At 36.9% G+C, this 22,555-nt stretch overlaps 1 protein-coding gene across 1 annotated transcript; it reads left to right on the plus strand.

Moving 5' to 3' along the window:
• The first annotated feature begins 94 nt into the window (after positions 1-94).
• LOC110932751 (disease resistance protein RUN1-like) lies at positions 95-22,406 on the plus strand. The gene is made up of 4 exons (XM_022176008.2): positions 95-827; positions 20,129-21,224; positions 21,312-21,596; positions 21,795-22,406. The coding sequence occupies exons 1-4, from the start codon at positions 175-177 to the stop codon at positions 22,404-22,406; spliced, it is 2,646 nt and encodes an 881-aa protein (XP_022031700.2). The 5' UTR covers positions 95-174.
• Positions 22,407-22,555: the final 149 nt, after the last annotated feature.

Genomic DNA, 22,555 nt, shown 5'->3' on the forward strand with positions numbered 1-22,555 from the left:
ATAAAGATAAAAACTTTGATACGTCAGTTCATATTTTATTTGTTTAAATGTAATGGTGATGGGAACTAAGAACATCATCTCCCTCACATCTCGTTGTACTTAACTCATTTCAATTCGGTAAACAACACCAATCTTCTCTGAACCTACACTTACTATACCGATTCCAAAAAAAAAATGGAAATGGTATCTCCATCTCATTTTTTATTTATGTTCATTTGTATCTTTATTATATATAAAGTACTGGATTATATATATAAAGTACTTCAGTTTATATATAAAGTATTGCCGTTTATACTTCAAAAAATTTCATCACCCCTTAAGAAGAATGATCAAGTTCCATCATTGAATCAATCCACACCTGCCTCTTCTTCCCGACCTTGTAAATATGACGTTTTTCTTAGTTTTAGAGGAGAAGACACCCGCAAGACCTTTGTAGATCATTTATACTCGGCTCTTGTAGATCGGCAAATCCACACTTACAAGGACGATGTAACACTTCCCCAAGGTGAAGAAATCAGCCCAACTCTCTTCAAGGCTATCGAAGAATCACGAATTGCTGTTGTAGTTTTCTCCAAAAACTATGCCCTTTCTTCATGGTGTTTGGAAGAACTTGCATATATTATGAAACTTAGAGATGAGAGGGGGTTTATCGTTATGCCCATATTTTATGATGTGAATCCCTCAGAACTGAGAAAACAAAACGGGGATACCAGAAAAGCTTTTGACAATAAAGAGGGGAAGAATACCACCAGAATTGAAACATGGAGAAAAGCACTTGTTGATGCAAGTATGATTGCTGGATGGGATCCCAAAAACATTGCCAACGGGTAATTTTCTATATTATTTGAAGTCTCTTCATATGCTATGAGTGTCAGTGGCGGATATAGAAAAAACGTCAGGAGCAACATTTTAAAATTTTCTTTTCTATAGGGGAAACGAAATTGGAAAAACGTCAATTTTTTTTTCCAAAATTTACACTAACACCGGAGCGTCAAGGGATAGCAAGGGCTACCCATATTATCAAGCTATATCCGCCCCTGATGAGTGTGTCTTTACAACTGACTTATATTTGTACCATATAAGTTTTTGGTGATATGTAATACATTCATTTGCACCTTGTGTGTGTAAACATTGGTTTGTTTAAATTAATAGAGCTCAAACTAGAAGTCGTCTTATTGTGAGGTTTTTGTTAAAACTCAAACTCGGTGTAGCTAATTGATTTTCTAGATGAGCCTAAACGAGCCAAGGCTAGGCTCATGAAGCTATGAAGACTTGAGCTCGTTCACTATTTTGAACCTCGTTAATGAGCGTTTTAGTCAAAATTTCATTCAACCACAAAAGTTTTCCTATTTATATTATATTACATTCATACAATTATAAACTATATTTATATTATTTAGTGGCGGATCTAGAAATTTTGGTAAGGTGGTGCAAAAACATGTCCGACCAATAATATATATGGATTAAACTAGGCTTAGCAAAACAAGCGGGTCAGGGTCACGTGAACGGATGGAATTTTGTTTGTAAAGCATAACATATTACACACTAATTGCTTTAAACCCATCACAAAATGTATTTTAAAAACTTTGTTATAAACTAAAATGAAACATATATTTGAAACAATAAAAATAAACATTTATATATCTCTAGACCAAAATATATATTACTAAAGATAGTAGATACGGGTGGTGTCGGTTCGATTTGGATGGGAGACAAGATTTTACCGATTATTTCACTGTCGTGCCTTTGGGCGGGTGAAGGTCGGGTTTCCGAAATTACCAAACAGTCCCTAACTTGAATTTGTCACTAAAACCAACCTATGTTAATTAGTATCACTGAAATAACATAACAACCCGTCATGGTTTGAATATTGAAATATACGTATTACACAAATACATATATAATATATTCTTCATTTGACTAAAATACACTACATAGAATAGTGTATATAAATAATATTATTATTTGTATTATTTTGTATCTTTTAAATATAATTTTTAGATTTGTTATTCTTATTAATAACCGTTTTGCGGATTTAAATAAATTTAGTTATTATCAAGTTATAATTTATGTTAACGATTTATATATGCAATTAAAATATTTTCATAATTAATGGTTAATTTTATATATTACCAATGGGTAAAAAAGAAATTTATAATATTAAAATATATGATTAAGTTAATATTTCTTCCTTTAGAAAACATTTCTTTATTTAGGGTTATGGAATAATTTGGGAGGGGAAAAATTGGTGAAGTGATAAAGGTGGTGACACGCGTCCGACTTTTTATTCATTAATTAGGTAGTATGTCACACCCTCAAAATCCACTTTCGGAGATTTACCGCGAGGCGTGCGATTGATCAGGATCCAGCCACTAATCATGTTGAACCAACTATTTAAGTTGGTAAAATCATCACAATCAACACGATTAGTGATCAATGTTTAAAAGTCCAAAACACAGTTTATGTTGCAGCGGGAAAAAGTAAAGTAAAATTCATCAAACCTTAAAACCACAAGTTTAATAAATATACAAAACATAAGGCTTTACGAACCACACACTCCAGCCGATTGGTCAACATAAAGTTGGCGAGTTCACGGTTTTTTAGTGTTGTCTCATAAACATAGGTTGTTAGATTACTAATTTTATAAAACAAGTCATGCAGAGCTACCCCATCTTTAAGGTACTAAACTGTGTGGTACCGAAACTTTGACTGTTTAAGTTGTTTGTGCCCCAGGTCGTCATTGACCAGTTACCAAGGCATAAAAGTTCACGCCCGTCCTCTTAGGTACGATGTGAGGTTTGTCAAAACCTAATAGCGCTAACAACTAATATCCCGTTCGCCAGGCCCGACAATTAATCGGTATAATGTGTGGGGACTTTCAGATAGAGTTCGTTTAGTCCGCTAAAGACGTGAAACATAAATAACATTTAACAGTATTCCATCCCTAGGAATACTAGGCAATCCCATAGCCAGGGAAAGTGAAGTTAACAGTATTTCATACCAGGAATACTAAGGCAATTCGAAACCTGGGAAAGTGAGGTTCCCAACCACCAGGAATACATACTTTTAGTAAAAGTGTGAACTGGCCTTAGCTTAGCTCGGCAGATTAAAATACCCGAGTTAGAATGGTCAACCACACTCTATTATGGTTACCAAGATTGTTAGGGTTTATGTATGTAAATTCACGTAAGTTTTACACGTATCTAACAGGTAACATGCGTACAAGTTGTCATAAATATATTACCGAGTAGTTTTGAAGCACATGTTCATAATATACACTACACCTTGCCATTCACCAGTTATGCAACCATTAAGCACATGCGGACACTAAAAGCAGCACATATTTGACCTTTTACAAACTCTTAAGCATGCATAACTCAATTCACTGAAAATAGGTTGTTTTGGGATGTCCGTTTACTGTACTTACGAGCTTTCAAAAATTATGATATTTTTAAGTGAGGTGCCCCTCGGAAGGATTGACCTTGTGTTAAATTTTAAGAGTCTAAGTCTTTACCAAAAATTTACTAAAAATCATTTACTAAGTAGCAATCAGATTTGTCACTTTCTGAATGTAGCTCACGGAAAATTCATTTAAAATTCCTCGGTTGTCCGATTAACGTAATTCAAGTTGGGGGTTCGAAGAGACACGCTAGGCTATCTAAAGCATAAATTTCATAATCTAACTCTAAATATTCACTAAGTTATGACTTAAAACATAATACGTAAAATCTGCAGAAAAATTCAGCTTTAATTGCTGAAAAGAAATAAGTTATTTAAAATATCAAACGACATCCAAAAATTATGATTCTAGCGCCGTTAGAAGGGTATTTCGAAATACCACATTATAGACTCTAGAAAACCTAGTTTTCTTAAATTATGACCTGGTTACAACCTATTAAAGTCGGTTGTAACTTTTGGACAACTTACTGTTTTCGTTACCCGAACCAGTAACTGATTATCTAACGAACCCCCGACGCTTAGCAATAATCACAGCATGTCTTCCTCATGTAAGATTTCATACCCAATTATTCAGCAAGAAGAACCAAAGTTTACTTAAAAATTATGCAAAGAACAAAACTCTAACGATAATTGAACCCATAATCAACCTATACATTAGTCACGCATGATCTTTAACAACTAAACCATTTGAACTACACGTATCATCATAATCTCATGATCATCAAGCAACGCATTTAGGGAGAGCAAGATTAATCAAAAACGACTAATCGAACCAAAGATTAATAAGTTACCGAAACTTAGAAGATGTGATGGATCGCCTAGGATTTGCAACCGAGCGACTTGGGTTCCCTGGGTGCTCTTTATTCCCGTCCACAGCAGCTAGAGGGCAAGGGAGGGAATGATTGTTGGTATTAAAGGGTTTGAGGGTTTGGGGAAATCTTAAAAAAAAAGATCCCTCATGCATGTTACGTAACCTATTAAAAGGGATAGTGGTTGAGGTGGTTTGGAGTTAAATAGCTTGGGCCGAAAGGGTTTAAGTTTGGGCTGAGAATGACTTTGTTACAAGGAATTAAAAGAAAACATATATAATAATGGTTATGGATATGCATGCAACAAGGACCCGTAATAACAATATGTTTTCTGATCACCTCATTCTTATTTCTATAAGCCATTATTATTTGTATGTGTTGGGCTACATATATTATTTATTTATTTTTTAACACTTAATCAATTAATATATGTGTATAATGAATTTGCAATGTAAATATATAATATACACGCTATGGTTTAGACCTCATAGGTTTCGGGTTTCGCGAGTGGGTTGAATCGACAAGCGAGCTCATGCTTTGGTTCAAAGGTACAAACAGTTCGGGTCGGTTCAACACTATAATTTAGTTAAGTATGTTGAATTTGGTTTCGTAGAAAAGTATTACATAAAATAATTTATAAAAATGAAACGAACGATGTTAACCTCGCGAGCACGGGTTGTCACATCATCCCCAAGTTGAAAGAAATTTCGTCCCGAAATTTGGGAAGCAGTCGCTGAAGAATCTAATGTGGTTGAGCGTTTTCGTGGGGTGTCACATCATTCCCAAGTTGAAAGAAATTTCGTCCCGAAATTTAGCAGTAGCTTCATGTTTGATGCATTATTTTTGAACAACTAAGGATACTTGCGCATCATCTGATCTTCCCGTTCCTATGTGGACTCTGGGCCACGTCTTGAGTTCCAACGAACCCGAACAATAGGAATCTTACTACACTTGAGTGTTTTGATCTCCTGATCCATGATTTCAACTGGTTCCTCAATGAAACGGAGCTGATCATCAATCTTGAGCTTTTTGAATGGAATTATGAGTGTCTTGTCAGATAGGCACTTCTTTAAATTAGATACATGAAAGACACTATGCACACCACTGAGTTCTTCAGGTAGATTCAGTCTATAAGTCACTTTGCCAATTCGTTTTGTGATCTCGAATGGTCCAACATTACGCGAATTGAGTTTGCCTCGTTTACCAAAACGAACAACACCCTTCTAAGGTAAGACTTTTAACAAGACTGTGTCACCAGCTTGGAATTCCAATGGTTTCCTACGCTTATCATCGTAACTTTTCTGACGGTCGCGTTCTGCCGCCATTCGGTTTCTGATTTGAGCAATCTTTTCTGAGGTTTCGAGTATGAGTTCTAGGCCAGTGATTTGACTATCGCCAACTTCATCCTAGCAAAGAGGTGATTGGCATTTCCATCCTATAATGCTTTGAACGGAGCGGCCTGAAGACTGGTGTGGTAGCTATTGTTATAAGAGAATTCCACCAAAGGTAAGTATCTTTCCAAACCATTACCGAAATCAATGACAAACGCTCGCAGCATGTCTTCTAGTGTTTGAATGGTGCGCTCAGTTTGACCATCGGTTTATGGATGATAGGCTGTGCTCATGTCTAAACGTGAGCCGAATGATTTATGTGTAGACTGCCACATGTAGGGCGCGAAAAGATGGTCACGTTCGGAGATGATAGAGGTGGGCACTCCGTGCCGCGAGACTACTTCCTTCAAGTATAAACTGGCAAGCGTGTCATACTTGTCCGCTTCCTTGATTGCGAGGAAGTGAGTAGATTTAGTTAGGCGGTCCACGGTCTCCCAGATGATGTCGTTTCCGCTTTGAGTTCTGGGTGGTCCGGTAACGAAGTCCATGGAAATTTTCTCACATTTCCATGTTGGTAGTTCTGGTTGCTGAAGCAACCCGGACGATTTTTGGTACTCGGTCTTGAACCTAGCGCAGGTCAAGCACTTGCTCACATACTTAGCAATATTTGCCTTCATGTTAGACCACCAGTTCAATGCCTTCAGATTGTGATACATCTTGTCAGAACCAGGATGTGTCGAGTATCGAGACTTGTGTGCTTCGTCCATCACAAGCTCTTGCACGTTTCCATAGGATGGAACCCATATATGCTCCATGAAGTAGTAAACATCATTAGATTTGAGTTCAAGCTATTTATCTACGTCGTGCATGGATTCAGCTAGGAAGTTCTCCTCCATTAGCGCTTCAACTTGAGCGGTGCGAATTTGCTCGGGGAAGGTTCGAATGAATTGTAAGTTGTATAGCACGAACTCGTTTGGTCTTGCTTTCTTTTAGGCTGAGGGCGTCGCCACAACATCAGCTTTTCCCATGTGCGGATAAGGATAGAATCACTATGATTCTTGAACTTAAATGAGTGTGTAATTTGTCAAGTTTGTAAGCAAACAAATTCGAAAGTGTTGAACTAAGTCGTGCGGATGAATTAGAAATGACACATATGTCATCGGGAGGTTTCAATGCATGTACGCGAAAACATGTTCAAAATGGTATGGTCATATCAATAACACATCACCATCTTAGGGTTCAAGAAGTGATCATTAAGGATCGAAAGTCGAGTTTAACAATTCTCTAAACTAGAGCGCAATCTTATTGGAGTTTCTACATCAAGAAGCAAAGCTGAAGTGCCACCATGATAAAGGAATGATAGATTTGTCTAAGTTGATAAAGTAATTAGATATCACATTCAACAATAAACATCGGCCAGTGCAAAGGCTAATGAAAAGATTCGTATAATAGAAAAACTGTTAGGGGAAAACGATTCTTGCAATATAAGGGGTAGGGTAATTGTTAAAGTCATCGCGCTCATCTGTGGGTTGACCAATTTGCATCTCCGTCGTCCAATGCCCATGAGACCATGGAACCATTTGGGGAAATCCGTTTGCAGAGTTGGATATGCTAAGGTGTAAATCAAATTAAACTAAGGTTTAACCACATAACAAGGTAATGGGGGTAGCCTTATGGTCGATGGGGATTGTGATATGGTTGTTAGCGTATTCTTATTCCGGTTGTGGATAGAAGAAACATGAGGTTAGTGATGCTTAGGCGAAGTATTAAGCGAAAAACAAAAAAAAAGATCCGGCAAATAATCGAAGAATTCTGGCAACTATTCTAGTCACCGGTGGCAGCTCTAGAAGTGGCTAGGGGCAGCAATGGCACGGGTTGAAAGTTCATTGCATCACGGTCGCATGGATATATCGTTTGCCCAAAACAGAGTTCGAATGATAAGTTTTTGACTTGCGTCATGACAAACGCGCAAAACTGTGACTTCCAACCACTGTTTCGTTTTCCTGTGACTGTAGTTGCGGTTTCAGGAAATGGCGACAGCTGGTGATGATGTGGTTCATCGACACGAACACGTGGACATATTATTCTCCTAAATCCGAGTTTATTTGGGTCGGTTCTGGTCTACTCAACTATTGACACGCAAAACCAGACAAACGGAGAGTCAGATATGTGTTCGGGCAGCAGCGGCGGCGACGACGGATGACATCCATAGTTTTTAGATGTTGGGCATGTTGAGACGATCACATGGTGTCACGGCCCCCGACCCGGTTTGACCCGTTTCCGGAGCCGCAGGACAGAAACCCCGTGATATTTGTTTAATTGAGTTTTGCAGCAGAAAATTTTAAACATCAGGATCGTTGTAAAGCTAAAACTTTTCCCGATTATTTTTATTTCACAATTCGGGATAAAACCCCGATAATTTACAAGACATAAGTTTAGTGATAAATCATTATTTCAAAACATCTTTATTCATTTTATATTGAGCCACTATTTTAAGCTTGAAATGCTCCTCAACACTTTTTCCTGATTTACAGCAGATCACCTGAAACATATTTGAAAAAAATTTTGTCAGCGGGGAAATACTGAGTGAATCATTCATTTTACTGAAAACGACACATTTGTTATAATTTACAGCATTAAGAGTTTTTACATATGTTTATTATCACCCAATATTCAAGAATATGTATTTGTCACAGACCAGCTCTGTGACTGTGGTCATATCACCATTGGCTGTCCCAATGAGTGACGTATATCACTTACTTTTAGGCTCGCCCACCTAATGTGATTAAAACAATAATAATACTGTGCACAATACCCCACATACCGGCTGTAATTTGGTGATTACATAAACTTAATCACTGTAATTATAACTTTGAAAAATGATTTGGAGTATTGTAAAACAGTTAATAAAAAAGAGAATGACTCACATTGCAGATTTAGTACTGACAGAATATGATTTTATCCCTGTTAACCTAATTTCACAACAATGCACACAGAAACAGGGTTAGTGATCAATACAGCAGTTACGATAATTTCCCGAGATCAATTTTTACAATGAATGACTAAGTGCAATACTTCAACTCATTTATCAAAATGACAAACGACAAAGTATAGTACTTCAACTCATTTATCGAATTATCGACAAACGACAAAGTACAATGCTTCAACTCATTTATCGGATTACCGACAAACGACAAAGCATAGCCCAATGTGGGCGGCACTTAGACATTCTTTGGATATATTGATCCCGGAAATGAATCGTAATAGCGATCGAGTAATTACCCTGTTCCGCAGCAGCACCTCGTGTGTGTGGTGTGTGTTAATTGTAGTATACTAAGCTTAATTCGATGCACAGAACTCTTTTGATCGAACAATGAACACTTTCAGTCGAATGCCAAGGTCGGCTATTTATAGTGCAAAAATCGACTCACATACGGACCGTATGGCTTGACCTTTACGGTCCGTAAGGGACCTGGTTAGCTTACGGTCCGTAAGCCACAACCCTTACGGTCCGTAAGGGTTGTGTTTAGGCTTGTAGACTAGCCTTCTCAGTAGCCTAGCTTCGGTGACTCATAACTTAATTCGATTTCAGCATGTACAACGAATTTTAAATGATAAATATCAAACAGGGTTTAGCCCCCCTGAGTTTTAGGGGCCCTGATCCTGATTCCGATTATTCTGGAAATTTCAGGGTTAGTGCCAAATCACTTGGGTGTCTCAATTAGGGCGTTCTTATTGACTAATTATCATTCTAATTTATTAATTTTAGTGAGAGTTGTTACATCCTCCCCACCTTAGGAAAAATCTCGTCCTCGAGATTCACTGGAATAGATGAGGATATTTGAGCTTCATTTCTGACTCTAATTCCCAAGTGTATTCCGGTCCTCTTTTGGAATTCCATTTGACTTTTACCAGTACAAGTCGTTTGTGTTTGAGGAATTTGACTTTTCGGTCTTCGATTTGTAAAGGTTTTTCTATGAATTTCAGTTTCTCATTCACCTCTATGTCTTGAAGAGGTACTACCAGAGATTCAGCTGATAGACATTTCTTAAGGTTTGGATACATGAAATACATCATGTACTCCAGCTAGTTCTTCTGGTAATTGTAACCGATAAGCAACTGTCCCGATTCGTTGAATCACTGAAAATGGTACAACATATCGGGGACTCAGTTTTCCTTTCTTACCGAATCTTACAACTCCTTTCCAAGGAGATACTTTTAGTAGTACTTTGTCTCCTATTTGGAATTCGACTGGTTTGCGACGATTGTCTGCATAGCTCTTCTGGCGATCCCTGGCTGTTTTCAATCTTTCCTTGATTTGAGTTATCTTATCTGTAGTTTCTTGCACAATTTCTGGACCTGATAATTGACTTTCTCCTATTTCCGCCCAACATACAGGGGTTCTGCATCTGCGTCCATATAGTGCTTCGAATGGAGCGGCTTCGATACTTGAGTGATAACTATTGTTATAGGAGAATTCAATTAATGGTAAATGGTTATCCCAATTACCTCCAAAGTCAATTACGCATGCTCGGAGCATGTCTTCCAGAGTTTGGATCGTCCTTTCACTTTGTCCATCTGTCTGTGGATGATATGCGGTACTAAGATTAAGTCGGGTTCCCATTGATTCTTGGAAACTTGTCCAAAATCGGGAAGTGAAACGACTATCTCTATCCGATACAATGGAGAGCGGGACTCCATGTAAGGATACTATTTCATCCACATATAACTTGGCTAACCTTTCCATGCTAAAGGTTTCCTTTATTGGTAGAAAATGAGCTGATTTGGTTAATCGGTCCACGATTACCCAAACTGCATCATTACCTTTTCTGGTTTTGGGTAACTTAGTAACAAAGTCCATTGTTATGAGTTCCCATTTCCATACCGGCATTTCTAACTGTTGTAGTAAGCCTGAGGGTTTCTGGTGTTCGGCTTTCACTTGTGAACAAGTTAAACACTTAGATACGTATTCAGCTATGTCCTTTTTCATTCCTATCCACCAAAAATTCTTTCTTAAATCTTGGTACATTTTATTATTTCCTGGGTGTACAGTATACCTAGATTTATGGGCTTCTTCTAAAATTTTCGATCTTAGATCTCCTTGTTTAGGTACCCAAATTCTGCTTTTGTGGAATTTCCAAATTCCATGATTTCCTTGCTCCAATTCTTTTAGGTAACCTTTCATTCCTTCGGCATCGTCCTTGAGTGCCGTTTTCTGGATTTCTTTCACTTGTTCTCTTAAATCTACTTGTAGATTTATTCTAAGAGCACGGACTCGCTTTTGTTTTTCATGGTACTTACGACTTAAGGCATCTGCTACTACGTTAGCTTTTCCTTCGTGATATTGAATATCACAGTCGTAATCACTCAAGACTTCCATCCATCTTCTTTGCCTCATGTTTAACTCTTTTTGCCCGAATATATATCTTAAACTCTTATGATCTGTATAAACAGTAAACTTACTTCCATACAGATAATGTCTCCAAATCTTAAGGGCAAAAACTATAGCTCCTAATTCTAAATCATGAGTTGTATAGTTTTCTTCATGCTTTTTCAATTGTCTGGAGGCGTACGCAATTACCTTCTTGCGTTGCATCAATACACATCCATATCCTAATTTTGAAGCATCACATTGTACTTCAAAATCTTCTGTTCCTTCTGGTAAGGCTAAGATTGGTGCATTGGTTAATTTCTGCTTTAAGATTTTAAAGGCTTCTTCTTGTTTTGGTCCCCATTCAAACTTAGTGGCTTTACAGGTTAGCTTAGTTAATGGTACAACTATCTTGGAAAAATCCTTAATAAACCGTCTATAATAACCGGCTAAACCTATAAAACTTTTAATTTCCATTGCAGTTTGTGGAACCTTCCAATTGGTAATTGCTTCGATTTTAGCAGGATCTACGTGAATACCTTCGTGATTCACCATATGGCCTAAGAATTGCACTTCTTGTAACCAAAATTCACACTTTGAGAATTTAGCGTACAACTTTTCTTTTCTTAACAAAGTTAAGAGTGCATGCAAGTGTTGACAATGCTCAACTTGACTTTTGGAATAAATGAGTATATCGTCAATGAACACGATTACAAATTTATCTAAATATGGTTTACAAATTCTGTTCATCATGTCCATGAATGCAGCTGGGGCATTTGTTAATCCGAAGGGCATGACTGTAAATTCATAATGACCATACCTAGTTCTGAAAGCAGTTTTAGGTATGTCTTCCTCTTGAACTTTTAACTGATGGTATCCGGATCTTAAGTCTATCTTAGAGAAATACCTAGCTCCTTGTAATTGATCAAAAAGATCATCAATCCTAGGTAATGGGTATCGATTCTTAATTGTAACTTTATTTAATTCTCTATAATCAATACACATTCTCATTGATCCATCTTTCTTTTTCACAAACAACATTGGTGCACCCCAAGGGGATGAACTAGGTTGTATAAATCCTTTGCTTAATAATTCATCTAATTGCTTTTTCAATTCTAGCATTTCGGTAGGAGCTAAACGATAAGGTGCCTTGGCTATTGGTGTAGTTCCTGGAATTAGATGAATCCTAAATTCTACCTCTCTGTCTGGTGGTAACCCAGGTAAATCTTCTGGAAATACATCTGGGTACTCTGAGACTACAGGGATTTCCTTGAGTTCTTTGCCTTTAGTACAAATGATTACTGAAATCATATATACTATTCCTTGGTTCCGTTCATAATTAGCAACTTTCATTACTGATATGAACTTCAATGGTTTCCGAGGTTTATCTCATGCAATCTTAATTATCTCTCCAGTAGGTGCTTGAATTTCTATAGAATTTCTATCACATATGATTTGAGCATGGTTGGCTATTAACCAATCCATTCCTAACACAACATCGAATTCAGCTAATTTCATAGGAAATAGGTTTGCAGTAAATTTATGACCTAAAAGTTCTATGTCTACTTTTTGCAAAACCTGATTGATTTCAACTGAATTCCCATCTGCAGTTTCGACTGTAAAGATCTGCCTAATGGTAGTTAATGGTAACTTAAGAGCTTGACAAAACGAAGTATTTATAAAACTTTGGTTTGCACCAGAGTCAAATAATAATTTGGCATAGACGTTGTGAACTAAAAACGTACCGGCGATCACATCTGGAATAAGTTCTGCTTCTTGAGTAGTCAGCTGAAATGCTCTAACATTCTTCTTAGTAGTTCCTTCAGCTGCCTTGGGTTTGTTATCTGCTGGGTTAACTAATTTCGGACATTCTGGTTTGATATGTCCGGTTTCTCCACAATTGTAACAAATTATGGATTTCTTTCTGCAGTTTTCTTCCCGATGTCCGGTTGTTTTGCAAAAATTGCAAATTCTATTACATTTTCCAAAATGTCTCTTTTTGCAAAATTTGCAGAATCGCACAGTTGAAGATTGCCCTGTTCCTCTTTTCTTGAAATTACTACTATTACCCATCCTGAATCCTTGGGTAATTTTCTGAGCTAATTCCTTCTTTCTATCTTCGTCTCGTGTGCGTATCAGCTCATCAGTTAAGGTGTTAGCTAATTCGACCGCATCGTCAATAGTACGAGGTCTCGCAGCCTTAACGATATTGCGAATTTCACTAATTAATCCCCAAATATATCGAGAAATAAGTAATGGTTCTGGCGAAGCCAGGTTAGGTACCACTCTCGCATATTCGAAGAATGTCGAAGTATAACCACGACAATCTACCCCGGTCATTCGATGATTTAGGAACTTATTTGCCATTTGTTCCTTCTCATACTCAGGACAGAATTTTCTTTCGACAAGATTTTTAAATTCGTCCCAAGTCATAGCATAAGCCATCCGTCTGCCTTTTGCTTGCAGCACTGTGTTCCACCATTCTAGTGCTCCTTCTTTAAACAGGTTTGAGGCATACATGACTTGATCTTCTTCAGCACATTTACTTATTGCAATTACTGCTTCGGTTTTCTCTAACCATCGCAGTGTTGCAGTTGCTCCTGCGTTGCCTGCAAATTCAGCGGGTTTACAAGCAAGGAATTCTTTGAAAGTGCAACCAGGTGTTGCAGCCTTTCGTTTTTTAGGGCCCGGCGTGTGCTGAGATTCATTGTCATGATTTATATGATCATTGCCCCCATTTATACTGTTACTGAAATTATCTTCAATAGTATGTTTGCTAGGTACGATATGTTGCGGATCGTTGGGATTTTTCATAGCAGCAACGAACATTGGAATTGCGTTGGCTATTCCTTGGGCAACCATATTTTCAATATCTTGTTTGGTCATATATTGATCTTCTGGGTGTTGCTCCGATTGATTAACTTCATTTACTGGTTCGTTATCGTTATTTGCCATCTGATGATAATTTATTATGAATAATTAGCAATTAACAATTTATACAAATAATTGAACAATTTATAACACATAAAGTCAAAATTATCGATTTCTCGATTTCATTTTATATCCGTATAATATGCATCAATACACACCGATATTTTACAACGTTTTATTTGCTATGTTACAACTGGTTTTACTATTTACTTGTACTATTATACAAAGATAGTTTCACCACTCTCCTACTTGTTATTCTAGAAACGGAGTTCCCTCTCGTCATATTTCCAGGCAATCTGTCCCCCTATTTCCCTAATTCTATTCCCTGCATCCATCAACTCTTCACCGAAATGGCGAAGTTCAGCCACGTTTTCATTGCTCATTGGTGGATTAGGTAGGGGTTCTGGGTCGAATTGAGGAAGAAACGAGTAAGGGCTATTGACAATATTTTGGAATTGTCAATCGTTAGTCCACCATTCTTCCATTTCTACAGGTTGGTCATGGACTATTGGTTCAGTGATTGTTGGTGCAAAATTCATAGGAATTGGGTTTTCGATAGGATAGGTAAAGATACCTGTGTTGGCGGGTTGCATAGTTTCACATTTTGCTAGTAAAATATCTATCTGATCCTGAAAAGTAATTCTCTTGTTTTGATTAGAACTCTCTCCGACTTCTACCTGAGTTCTTCTAGACCCTTGTCCTATTTCTATTTCCTGAGAATACTGATCAAACTGTTCCTCCATTTGCCTAGACTCATTATTGGCTTCAATTTCTTGCTCCTGCAGATTAGGGTTTTCCTGGATTATAATCGTCTTTCCTTTATCTAAAGGTTTACTAGTTCTAGGAGGTTTTGTAACTGACTTTTTCTTACGTATACGACTTCCCCACACATAATTTTTCTTTGGTCTTCTTTTTGGTTTGGTTACTGGTGGAGTATGGAATTTTTCAGGTTGGTCCACATCAGCAAAGTATCCCGTGAATTCATGAGAAACTTCTATGTTCACTGGGTACAGATTGAGGTTCTGAAAAGCTTCAGATATCTCGTTCATGCTGTGAAGCATATATGCAAAATGCACAAAATATTAAGTTAAAACTTTGGAACAAAGTTTAACAAATACACACAGAAGTTTTATTGCATACTATTGGTACAAAATACAGGAAACACACTCAGATTTATTTCACTTTTATTTATTTATTGGGAAGTACTGCTTGCTAAATTTAGGGCATCTAGAGATTTGCATGTTCTGCCACAGTGGCTAGCATATACAAATTTGCCCATTTTTCATCAAGTTTATCTTCCCAAGGTGATTTCTTAAGTAACTCCAAGGTTTCCTTTTTAATTTTCTTTTCTCTGATTTGCTCCTTACTTTTCTTAATAATCATACTCCTTTTTCTAGGAGAAAGCGGATTTTCATAATTCGCTTTTTGCACAAATATTCCTTCTTCAGGAATTGTAGGGAGCGTTGAAATTTTAGTTTTAGACGAACTTCCTTCTTCGTAATTTGATCTATCTAATTTAAGATAGATATCTTGCAACTTTTGTTTACCCATACTGTAACTAACAAATAATCAGTAAAAAGCACATAATCACATTATCACATAATAGTAATCAGGAAAATTAAGTATCGTTTAAATACTTAATTAACTTAACTCAGTGGCTCTGATACCACCTTGTTTCTGTCACGGCCCCCGACCCGGTTTGACCCGTTTCCGGAGCCGCGGGACAGAAACCCCGTGATATTTGTTTAATTGAGTTTTGCAGCGGAAAATTTTAAACATCAGGATCGTTGTAAAGCTAAAACTTTTCCCGATTATTTTTATTTCACAATTCAGGATAAAACCCTGATAATTTACAAGACATAAGTTTAGTGATAAATCATTATTTCAAAACATCTTTATTCATTTTATATTGAGCCACTATTTTAAGCTTGAAATGCTCCTCAGCACTTTTTCCTGATTTACAGCAGATCACCTGAAACATGTTTGAAAAAGATTTTGTCAGCGGGGAAATACTGAGTGAATCATTCATTTTACTGAAAACGACACATTTGTTATAATTTACAGCATTAAGAGTTTTTACATATGTTTATTATCACCCAATATTCAAGAATAGGTATTTGTCACAGACCAGCTCTGTGACTGTGGTCATATCACCATTGGCTGTCCCAATGAGTGACGTATATCACTTACTTTTAGGCTCGCCCACCTAATGTGATTAAAACAATAATAATACTGTGCACAATACCCCACATACCGGCTGTAATTTGGTGATTACATAAACTTAATCACTGTAATTATAACTTTGAAAAATGATTTGGAGTATTGTAAAACAGTTAATAAAAAAGAGAATGACTCACATTGCAGATTTAGTACTGACAGAATATGATTTTATCCCTGTTAACCTAATTTCACAACAATGCACACAGAAACAGGGTTAGTGATCAATACAGCAGTTACGATAATTTCCCGAGATCAATTTTTACAATGAATGACTAAGTGCAATACTTCAACTCATTTATCAAAATGACAAACGACAAAGTATAGTACTTCAACTCATTTATCGAATTATCGACAAACGACAAAGTACAATGCTTCAACTCATTTATTGGATTACCGACAAACGACAAAGCATAGCCCAATGTGGGCGGCACTTAGACATTCTTTGGATATATTGATCCCGGAAATGAATCGTAATAGCGATCGAGTAATTACCCTGTTCCACGGTAGCACCTCGTGTGTGTGGTGTGTGTTAATTGTAGTATACTAAGCTTAATTCGATGCACAGAACTCTTTTGATCGAACAATGAACACTTTCAGTCGAATGCCAAGGTCGGCTATTTATAGTGCAAAAATCGACTCACATACGGACCGTATGGCTTGACCTTTACGGTCCGTAAGGGACCTGGTTAGCTTACGGTCCGTAAGCCACAACCCTTACGGTCCGTAAGGGGTGTATTTAGGCTTGTAGTCTAGCCTTCTCAGTAGCCTAGCTTCGGTGACTCATAACTTAATTCGATTTCAGCATGTACAACAAATTTTAAATGATAAATATCAAACAGGGTTTAGCCCCCCTGAGTTTTAGGGGCCCTGATCCTGATTCCGATTATTCCGGAATTTTCAGGGTTAGTGCCAAATCACTTGGGTGTCTCAATTAGGGCGTTCTTATTGACTAATTATCATTCTAATTTATTAATTTTAGTGAGAGTTGTTACACATGGGTAGGTAGAACGCATGAAACGGATGTCGTATGGTCACATTATGGGTGAAACAAGATTCTACTCGCTTTTTGAGATAGGAATTCAGAGTAAAACAGACGCGCCAAGGACATCACGTACGTAAAGGTATGACTCCGTAGAAACTTATATTCTTGGTTAGGGGTTATTTTAGAATGTGGGAAAAATGTCGAGGATGACTTTTTGGAACGTTTTTCGGTAACGTTAAATCATAGGTATCGCACGCGAATGGAAGTGTTGGTTGTACGGTATGGAACGATTTTAAGCCGAACTTGCAACCTTTTGATTTGGAGTAATGCGTTGAGTATTGTGGTTGATTCGGTGGTTCAGGAACGACGGTTCCTTGCCACTAGCCTGTTGTGGTTTCGAATTAAAGTTTAGGGGAATTCATTCTCACCAAAGGTATATCATGTTTACATATTTAGTTCGCACTTAAGTCATGGTGTTGTAAAATATTCACATAATGCACGTGTAAACATCAAGTAATTCACAAACCATGTATGCATCTAAGTATGACGAACCTTGCCATGTGGAGTGTGGTGTCGTTGTGGTTTTCAATAAAGAATGGTCATAGTCTGGTTTTCAAAAAATTATGTTTTAAACCTAATTCACTATAACCAATGGCTCATATACCAATCTGTCACACCCTCAAAATCCACTTGCTAGGTTTTATCACGAGGCGTGCGACTGATAAGGATCCAACCACTAATCACGTTGAACCAATTATTTAAGTTGTAAAATCAACATAATCAACATGATTAGTGATTAATGTTTAAAAGTCCAAAACACAGTTTATGTTGCAGCGGAAAAGTAAAGTAAACTCCATCAAACCTTAAAACCACAAGTTTAATAAATATACAAAACATAAGGCTTTACGAACCACACACTCCAGCCGATTGCAACGCTTATCCAAAGCTGTAGCTACTGACCTGCAAAGCATGCAATAGTGTGTCAACATAAAGTTGTCGAGTTCACAGTTTTCCAATGTTGTCTCATAAACATAGGTTGTTAAATTACTAATTTTATTAAAAACATGTCATGGGGAGCTACCCCATCTTTAAGCTACTAAACTGTGTGGTACCGAAACTTTGACTGTTTAAGTTGTTTGTGCCCTAGGTCAATCTCTATCATCATTGACCAGTTTCCAAGGCATAAAATTTCACGCCCGTCCTCCCAGGTACGGTGTGAGGTTTGTCAAACCTAATAGCGCTATTAACTAATATCCCGTTTGCCAGGCCCCGACGATTAATCGGTATAATGCGCGGGGACTTTCAGATAGAGTTCGTTTAGTCCGCTAAAGACATGAAATATAAATAGCATTTAACGGTATTCCATACCCAGGAATACTAGGCAATCCCCTAACCAGGGAAAGTGAAGTTAACAGTATTCCATAGTATTCCATACCAGGAATACTAAGGCAATTCCAAGCCAGGGAAAGTGAGGTTCCCAACCACTGGGAATACATGCTTTTAGTAAAAGTGTAAACTCACCTTAGCTTAGCTCGGCAGATTAAAGTACCCGAGTTAGAATGGCCAACCGCGCCCTATTTTGGTTATCAAGATTGTTAGGGTTTATGTATATAAATTCACGTAAGTTTTACACGTATCTCACAGGTAACATGCGTACAATTTGTCACAAATATTTACCGAGTAGTTTTTAAGAACATGTTCATAATATACAATACACCATGCCATTCATTAGTTAAACAACCATTAACCACATGAGGACACTAAAAGAAGCACATTCGACCCTTTACAAACACTTAAGCATGCATAACTCAATTCACTGAAAATAGGCTGTTTTGGGATGTCCGTTTACAGTATTTACGAGCTTGAAACAATTATGATATTTTTTATGTGACGTGCCACTTGGAGGAGTTCACCTTGTGTTAAATTTTTAAACTATAACTCTTTACTAAAAATTTATTAAAAATCATTTACTAAGCAGCAATCAAATTCGTCACTTTTTGAATGCAGCTCACGGAAAAATTCATTTAAAATTCCTCGGTTGTCCGATTGACATAATTCAAGTTGGGGGTTCGAACAGACACCAAAGGCTATCTAAAGCATTAATTTTATAATCTAAATCTTAATATGTACCAAGTTATGACTTAAAACATAACACGTAAAATCTGCAGAAAAATTCAGCTTTAATTGCTGAAACGAAATAATTTAATTAAAATATCAAACGACGTCCAAAAATTGTGATTCCAGTGCAATTAGAAGCATATCTCGAAATACCACGTTCTAGACTCCAGAAAACCTAGTTTTCATTAAATTATGACCCAGTTACAGCCTATTAAAGTCGTTTGTAACTTTTAGACAGCTTACTGTTTCGTTACCCGAACCCGCAACCGATTATCTAACAACCCCCAACGCTTAGCAATAAACACAGCAGGTCTTCCTCATGTAAGATGTCATACCCAACTATTCAGTAAGAACAAACAAAATTTACTTAAAAGTTATGCAAAGAATGAAACTCTAACGATAAGTGATCCCATAATTGACCTATACATTAGTCACGCATGATCTTTAACAACTAAACCACTCGAACTATACGTATCATCATGATCTCAAGATCATCAAGCAACGCAGTTAAGGAGAGCAAGATTAATAAAAAATTACTAATCATGTTTATAAAACAGTTTTATGTTTTATGTACAAAGATGAATAAATGATAGATCCTAACATTGTAATTTTAATTATTTTAAAAATTAAAAAAGTCAAAGGGTGTATTTTTCAGTTAAACAGGTCTAATCGTGTCTTAACAGGTACCCAATTGTCAGCCCTATAGTAATGCAATGCTATTCCTAATATGTTGTGTCTCAAAAGTTATCGACCATATGCTTCCATCTTCATGAGTTAAATATTATAAAGTGAATATTGACTTTGTGAGTTTTGTGTCGTGGTTCTATTTCAGTCAAAGATCTAAGCCTGTGATTTATTTTGGCTTGTGAATACTTACCTTAATTATCAATCCATATCCAATTTTCAGGCATGAATCAAAAGCCATCAAAGTAATCGTTGATACAATTATCAATAGATTGTCCCCTTTAAATTTTGAGGTTGACGAGCATCTTGTTGGGATGACGACCCGCTTGCAAGATTTAAAGTCACGATTAGAAATTGGGTCACCTGGTGTGCGCATGGTCGGAATATGGGGGGTTGGTGGCAGTGGTAAGACTACACTTGCATCGTCTCTCTATATGGAAAGCTCTTGTTATTTTGATGGTCACCACATTGTTGAGAATATTCGGGAGGAATCAAACAAATATGGTTTAAAAAGGTTGCAAGAAAATATTTTATCAGCTTTTCTGAAAGCAAAAGTAGAAGTACATAGTATCGTAGAAGGAAAGCACATGATAAAAAATATGTTACGTCAAAGAAATGTGTTGATAATTCTTGATGATGTTAATGATGTTGACCAACTAGAGGCATTAGCTGGATCACATAAATGGTTTGGCAGTGGGAGCAGAATAATCATCACAACTAGAGATGAACATTTGTTAAGAACCCATAAGGTAGATGAAGTTTGTCCTATCCGACTATTATCACATGATGAGGCTATCCAACTCTTTAATATACATGCATTTAATGAAAAGGACCCTATAGAAGATTATGACACACTTTCATTACGTGTGGTTTCTTATGCTGCTGGCCTCCCATTGGCACTTAAAGTTTTCGGTTCTTTTATTTACGGCAGAAAAAAGAATGAGTGGATAAGTGCCTTGGACAAGTTAAAAGACCTTCCGGATCTTAAGGTCATGGATATACTAAAAGTTAGTTATGATGGACTTGAAACATACCAGAAAAAGTTATTCTTGGATATTGCATGTTTTTTTAGGGGAGAGAGAAAAAGTAAGGCAATGAAGATACTTGAAGCTTGTGATTTTCACCCTGAAATAGGTACAGAGGTGTTAAGGCAAAAATCTCTCATAACTATTGTGGATGGTAGGTTTGATATGCATGATCTAATTCAAGAAATGGGACATTACATTGTTCGAGGGGAACATCCAAATAATCCTGAAAAACACAGTAGAGTTTGGAAACGTGAAGAAATAATTAACATGTGTTTTGGGGATGCAACAATGGTAAAGCTTAATCTAACTAGCTTACAAAATATACATTATATTTGCACTCAATGATATTAAACATATACATTGCTTTTTTTATTGTAGGAAAATGAAATTATTGAAGCGATAGAGTTTGATGGTTATTCATGTGATCATGATCAGTCATCACGATTCTGTAAGATCGTCTCAAACATGAAGAAACTAAGGTGGCTTAATGTGGGGATGGGTGTGGGCGAGTATGAAGGCCCTAATTTTCTTTCAAATGAGTTGCAATATATTAAATGGCACGGGTATCCTGCAAGTTCATTCCCAAAAAGTTTCCAACCAATGAAGCTTGTTGTTTTAAAATTGCAGGGGAGCATGCAAACAGAAGTTTGGGAGGGTTGCAAGGTATCAATTGATTACATATAAAAGTAATGAATTTAGATGTAAGAATTAATTTGTGTGTTTGTGTTGTTTAAATTAGAAATCAACATAAAAAATTGTCACCTATTTGGAAAGTGCCGATAATAGACGTATACTATTAAATTATGCCCTTATCCTCATTCCAATTGAATAAGCTCTCATATTAACTTGTGTATACTTCAGCATCTACCACATTTGAAAGTGCTTCAACTCCGTCATATGAAGAAGCTACTCAGCACACCAGATTTTCATGGACTCCCGTGCCTTCAAAAGCTGACACTTTTTTGTTGTTATGAGCTAGAGGAGATTCACCCATCACTTGAAAAACTTACAAGTCTTGAATACTTAAAAGTATCAGATTGTCCCAAGCTTAGAATGTTTCCAACAATCGTTCATATGGAGAACCTCAAGAAACTAGGAATAGAAGCTTGTTGTTTGGAAGATGGAGAAATCCCTTCTGGTATTGGTGAGTTATCAAACTTAAAAGAGCTAAATCTAAGCTGGAATGATTTTTCAAAATTAAGTTTCAGCCTCTCGCAACTTACTCGACTTAAAGTCCTCAACCTATTAGGTTGCAAAAAGCTTCTTGAACTGCCCAAGCTCCCATCAAACTTAGCTATTCTCCTAGCAGACGGTTGCAACTCACTTACAACCGTTGGAGATTGTCATCAAAATTGTAAATGGTTATGTCAAGTGTCACTTAGGGGAGGGGGTATCATAAACGATGGTGGCAGGTTACTACAATCCATGCTTGAGGTATTCAAGGCACTCTCTCTACTTTTTAATATCAATTAAACTAAGATATTATATATGTATATATAAAGTATAGAGTGAATTGCAAGAATTGTCCTTTATCTTTATGGCTCTTTGCAGGCGGTGTCCTTTATGTTTAAAATTGACGAGTTTTGTCCTTTATATTTAAAAAATCAAGCACGTTTTACCCT

Source organism: Helianthus annuus, chromosome 4 (genome assembly GCF_002127325.2).
Source record: "Helianthus annuus cultivar XRQ/B chromosome 4, HanXRQr2.0-SUNRISE, whole genome shotgun sequence".
Lineage (NCBI taxonomy): Eukaryota > Viridiplantae > Streptophyta > Magnoliopsida > Asterales > Asteraceae > Helianthus > Helianthus annuus.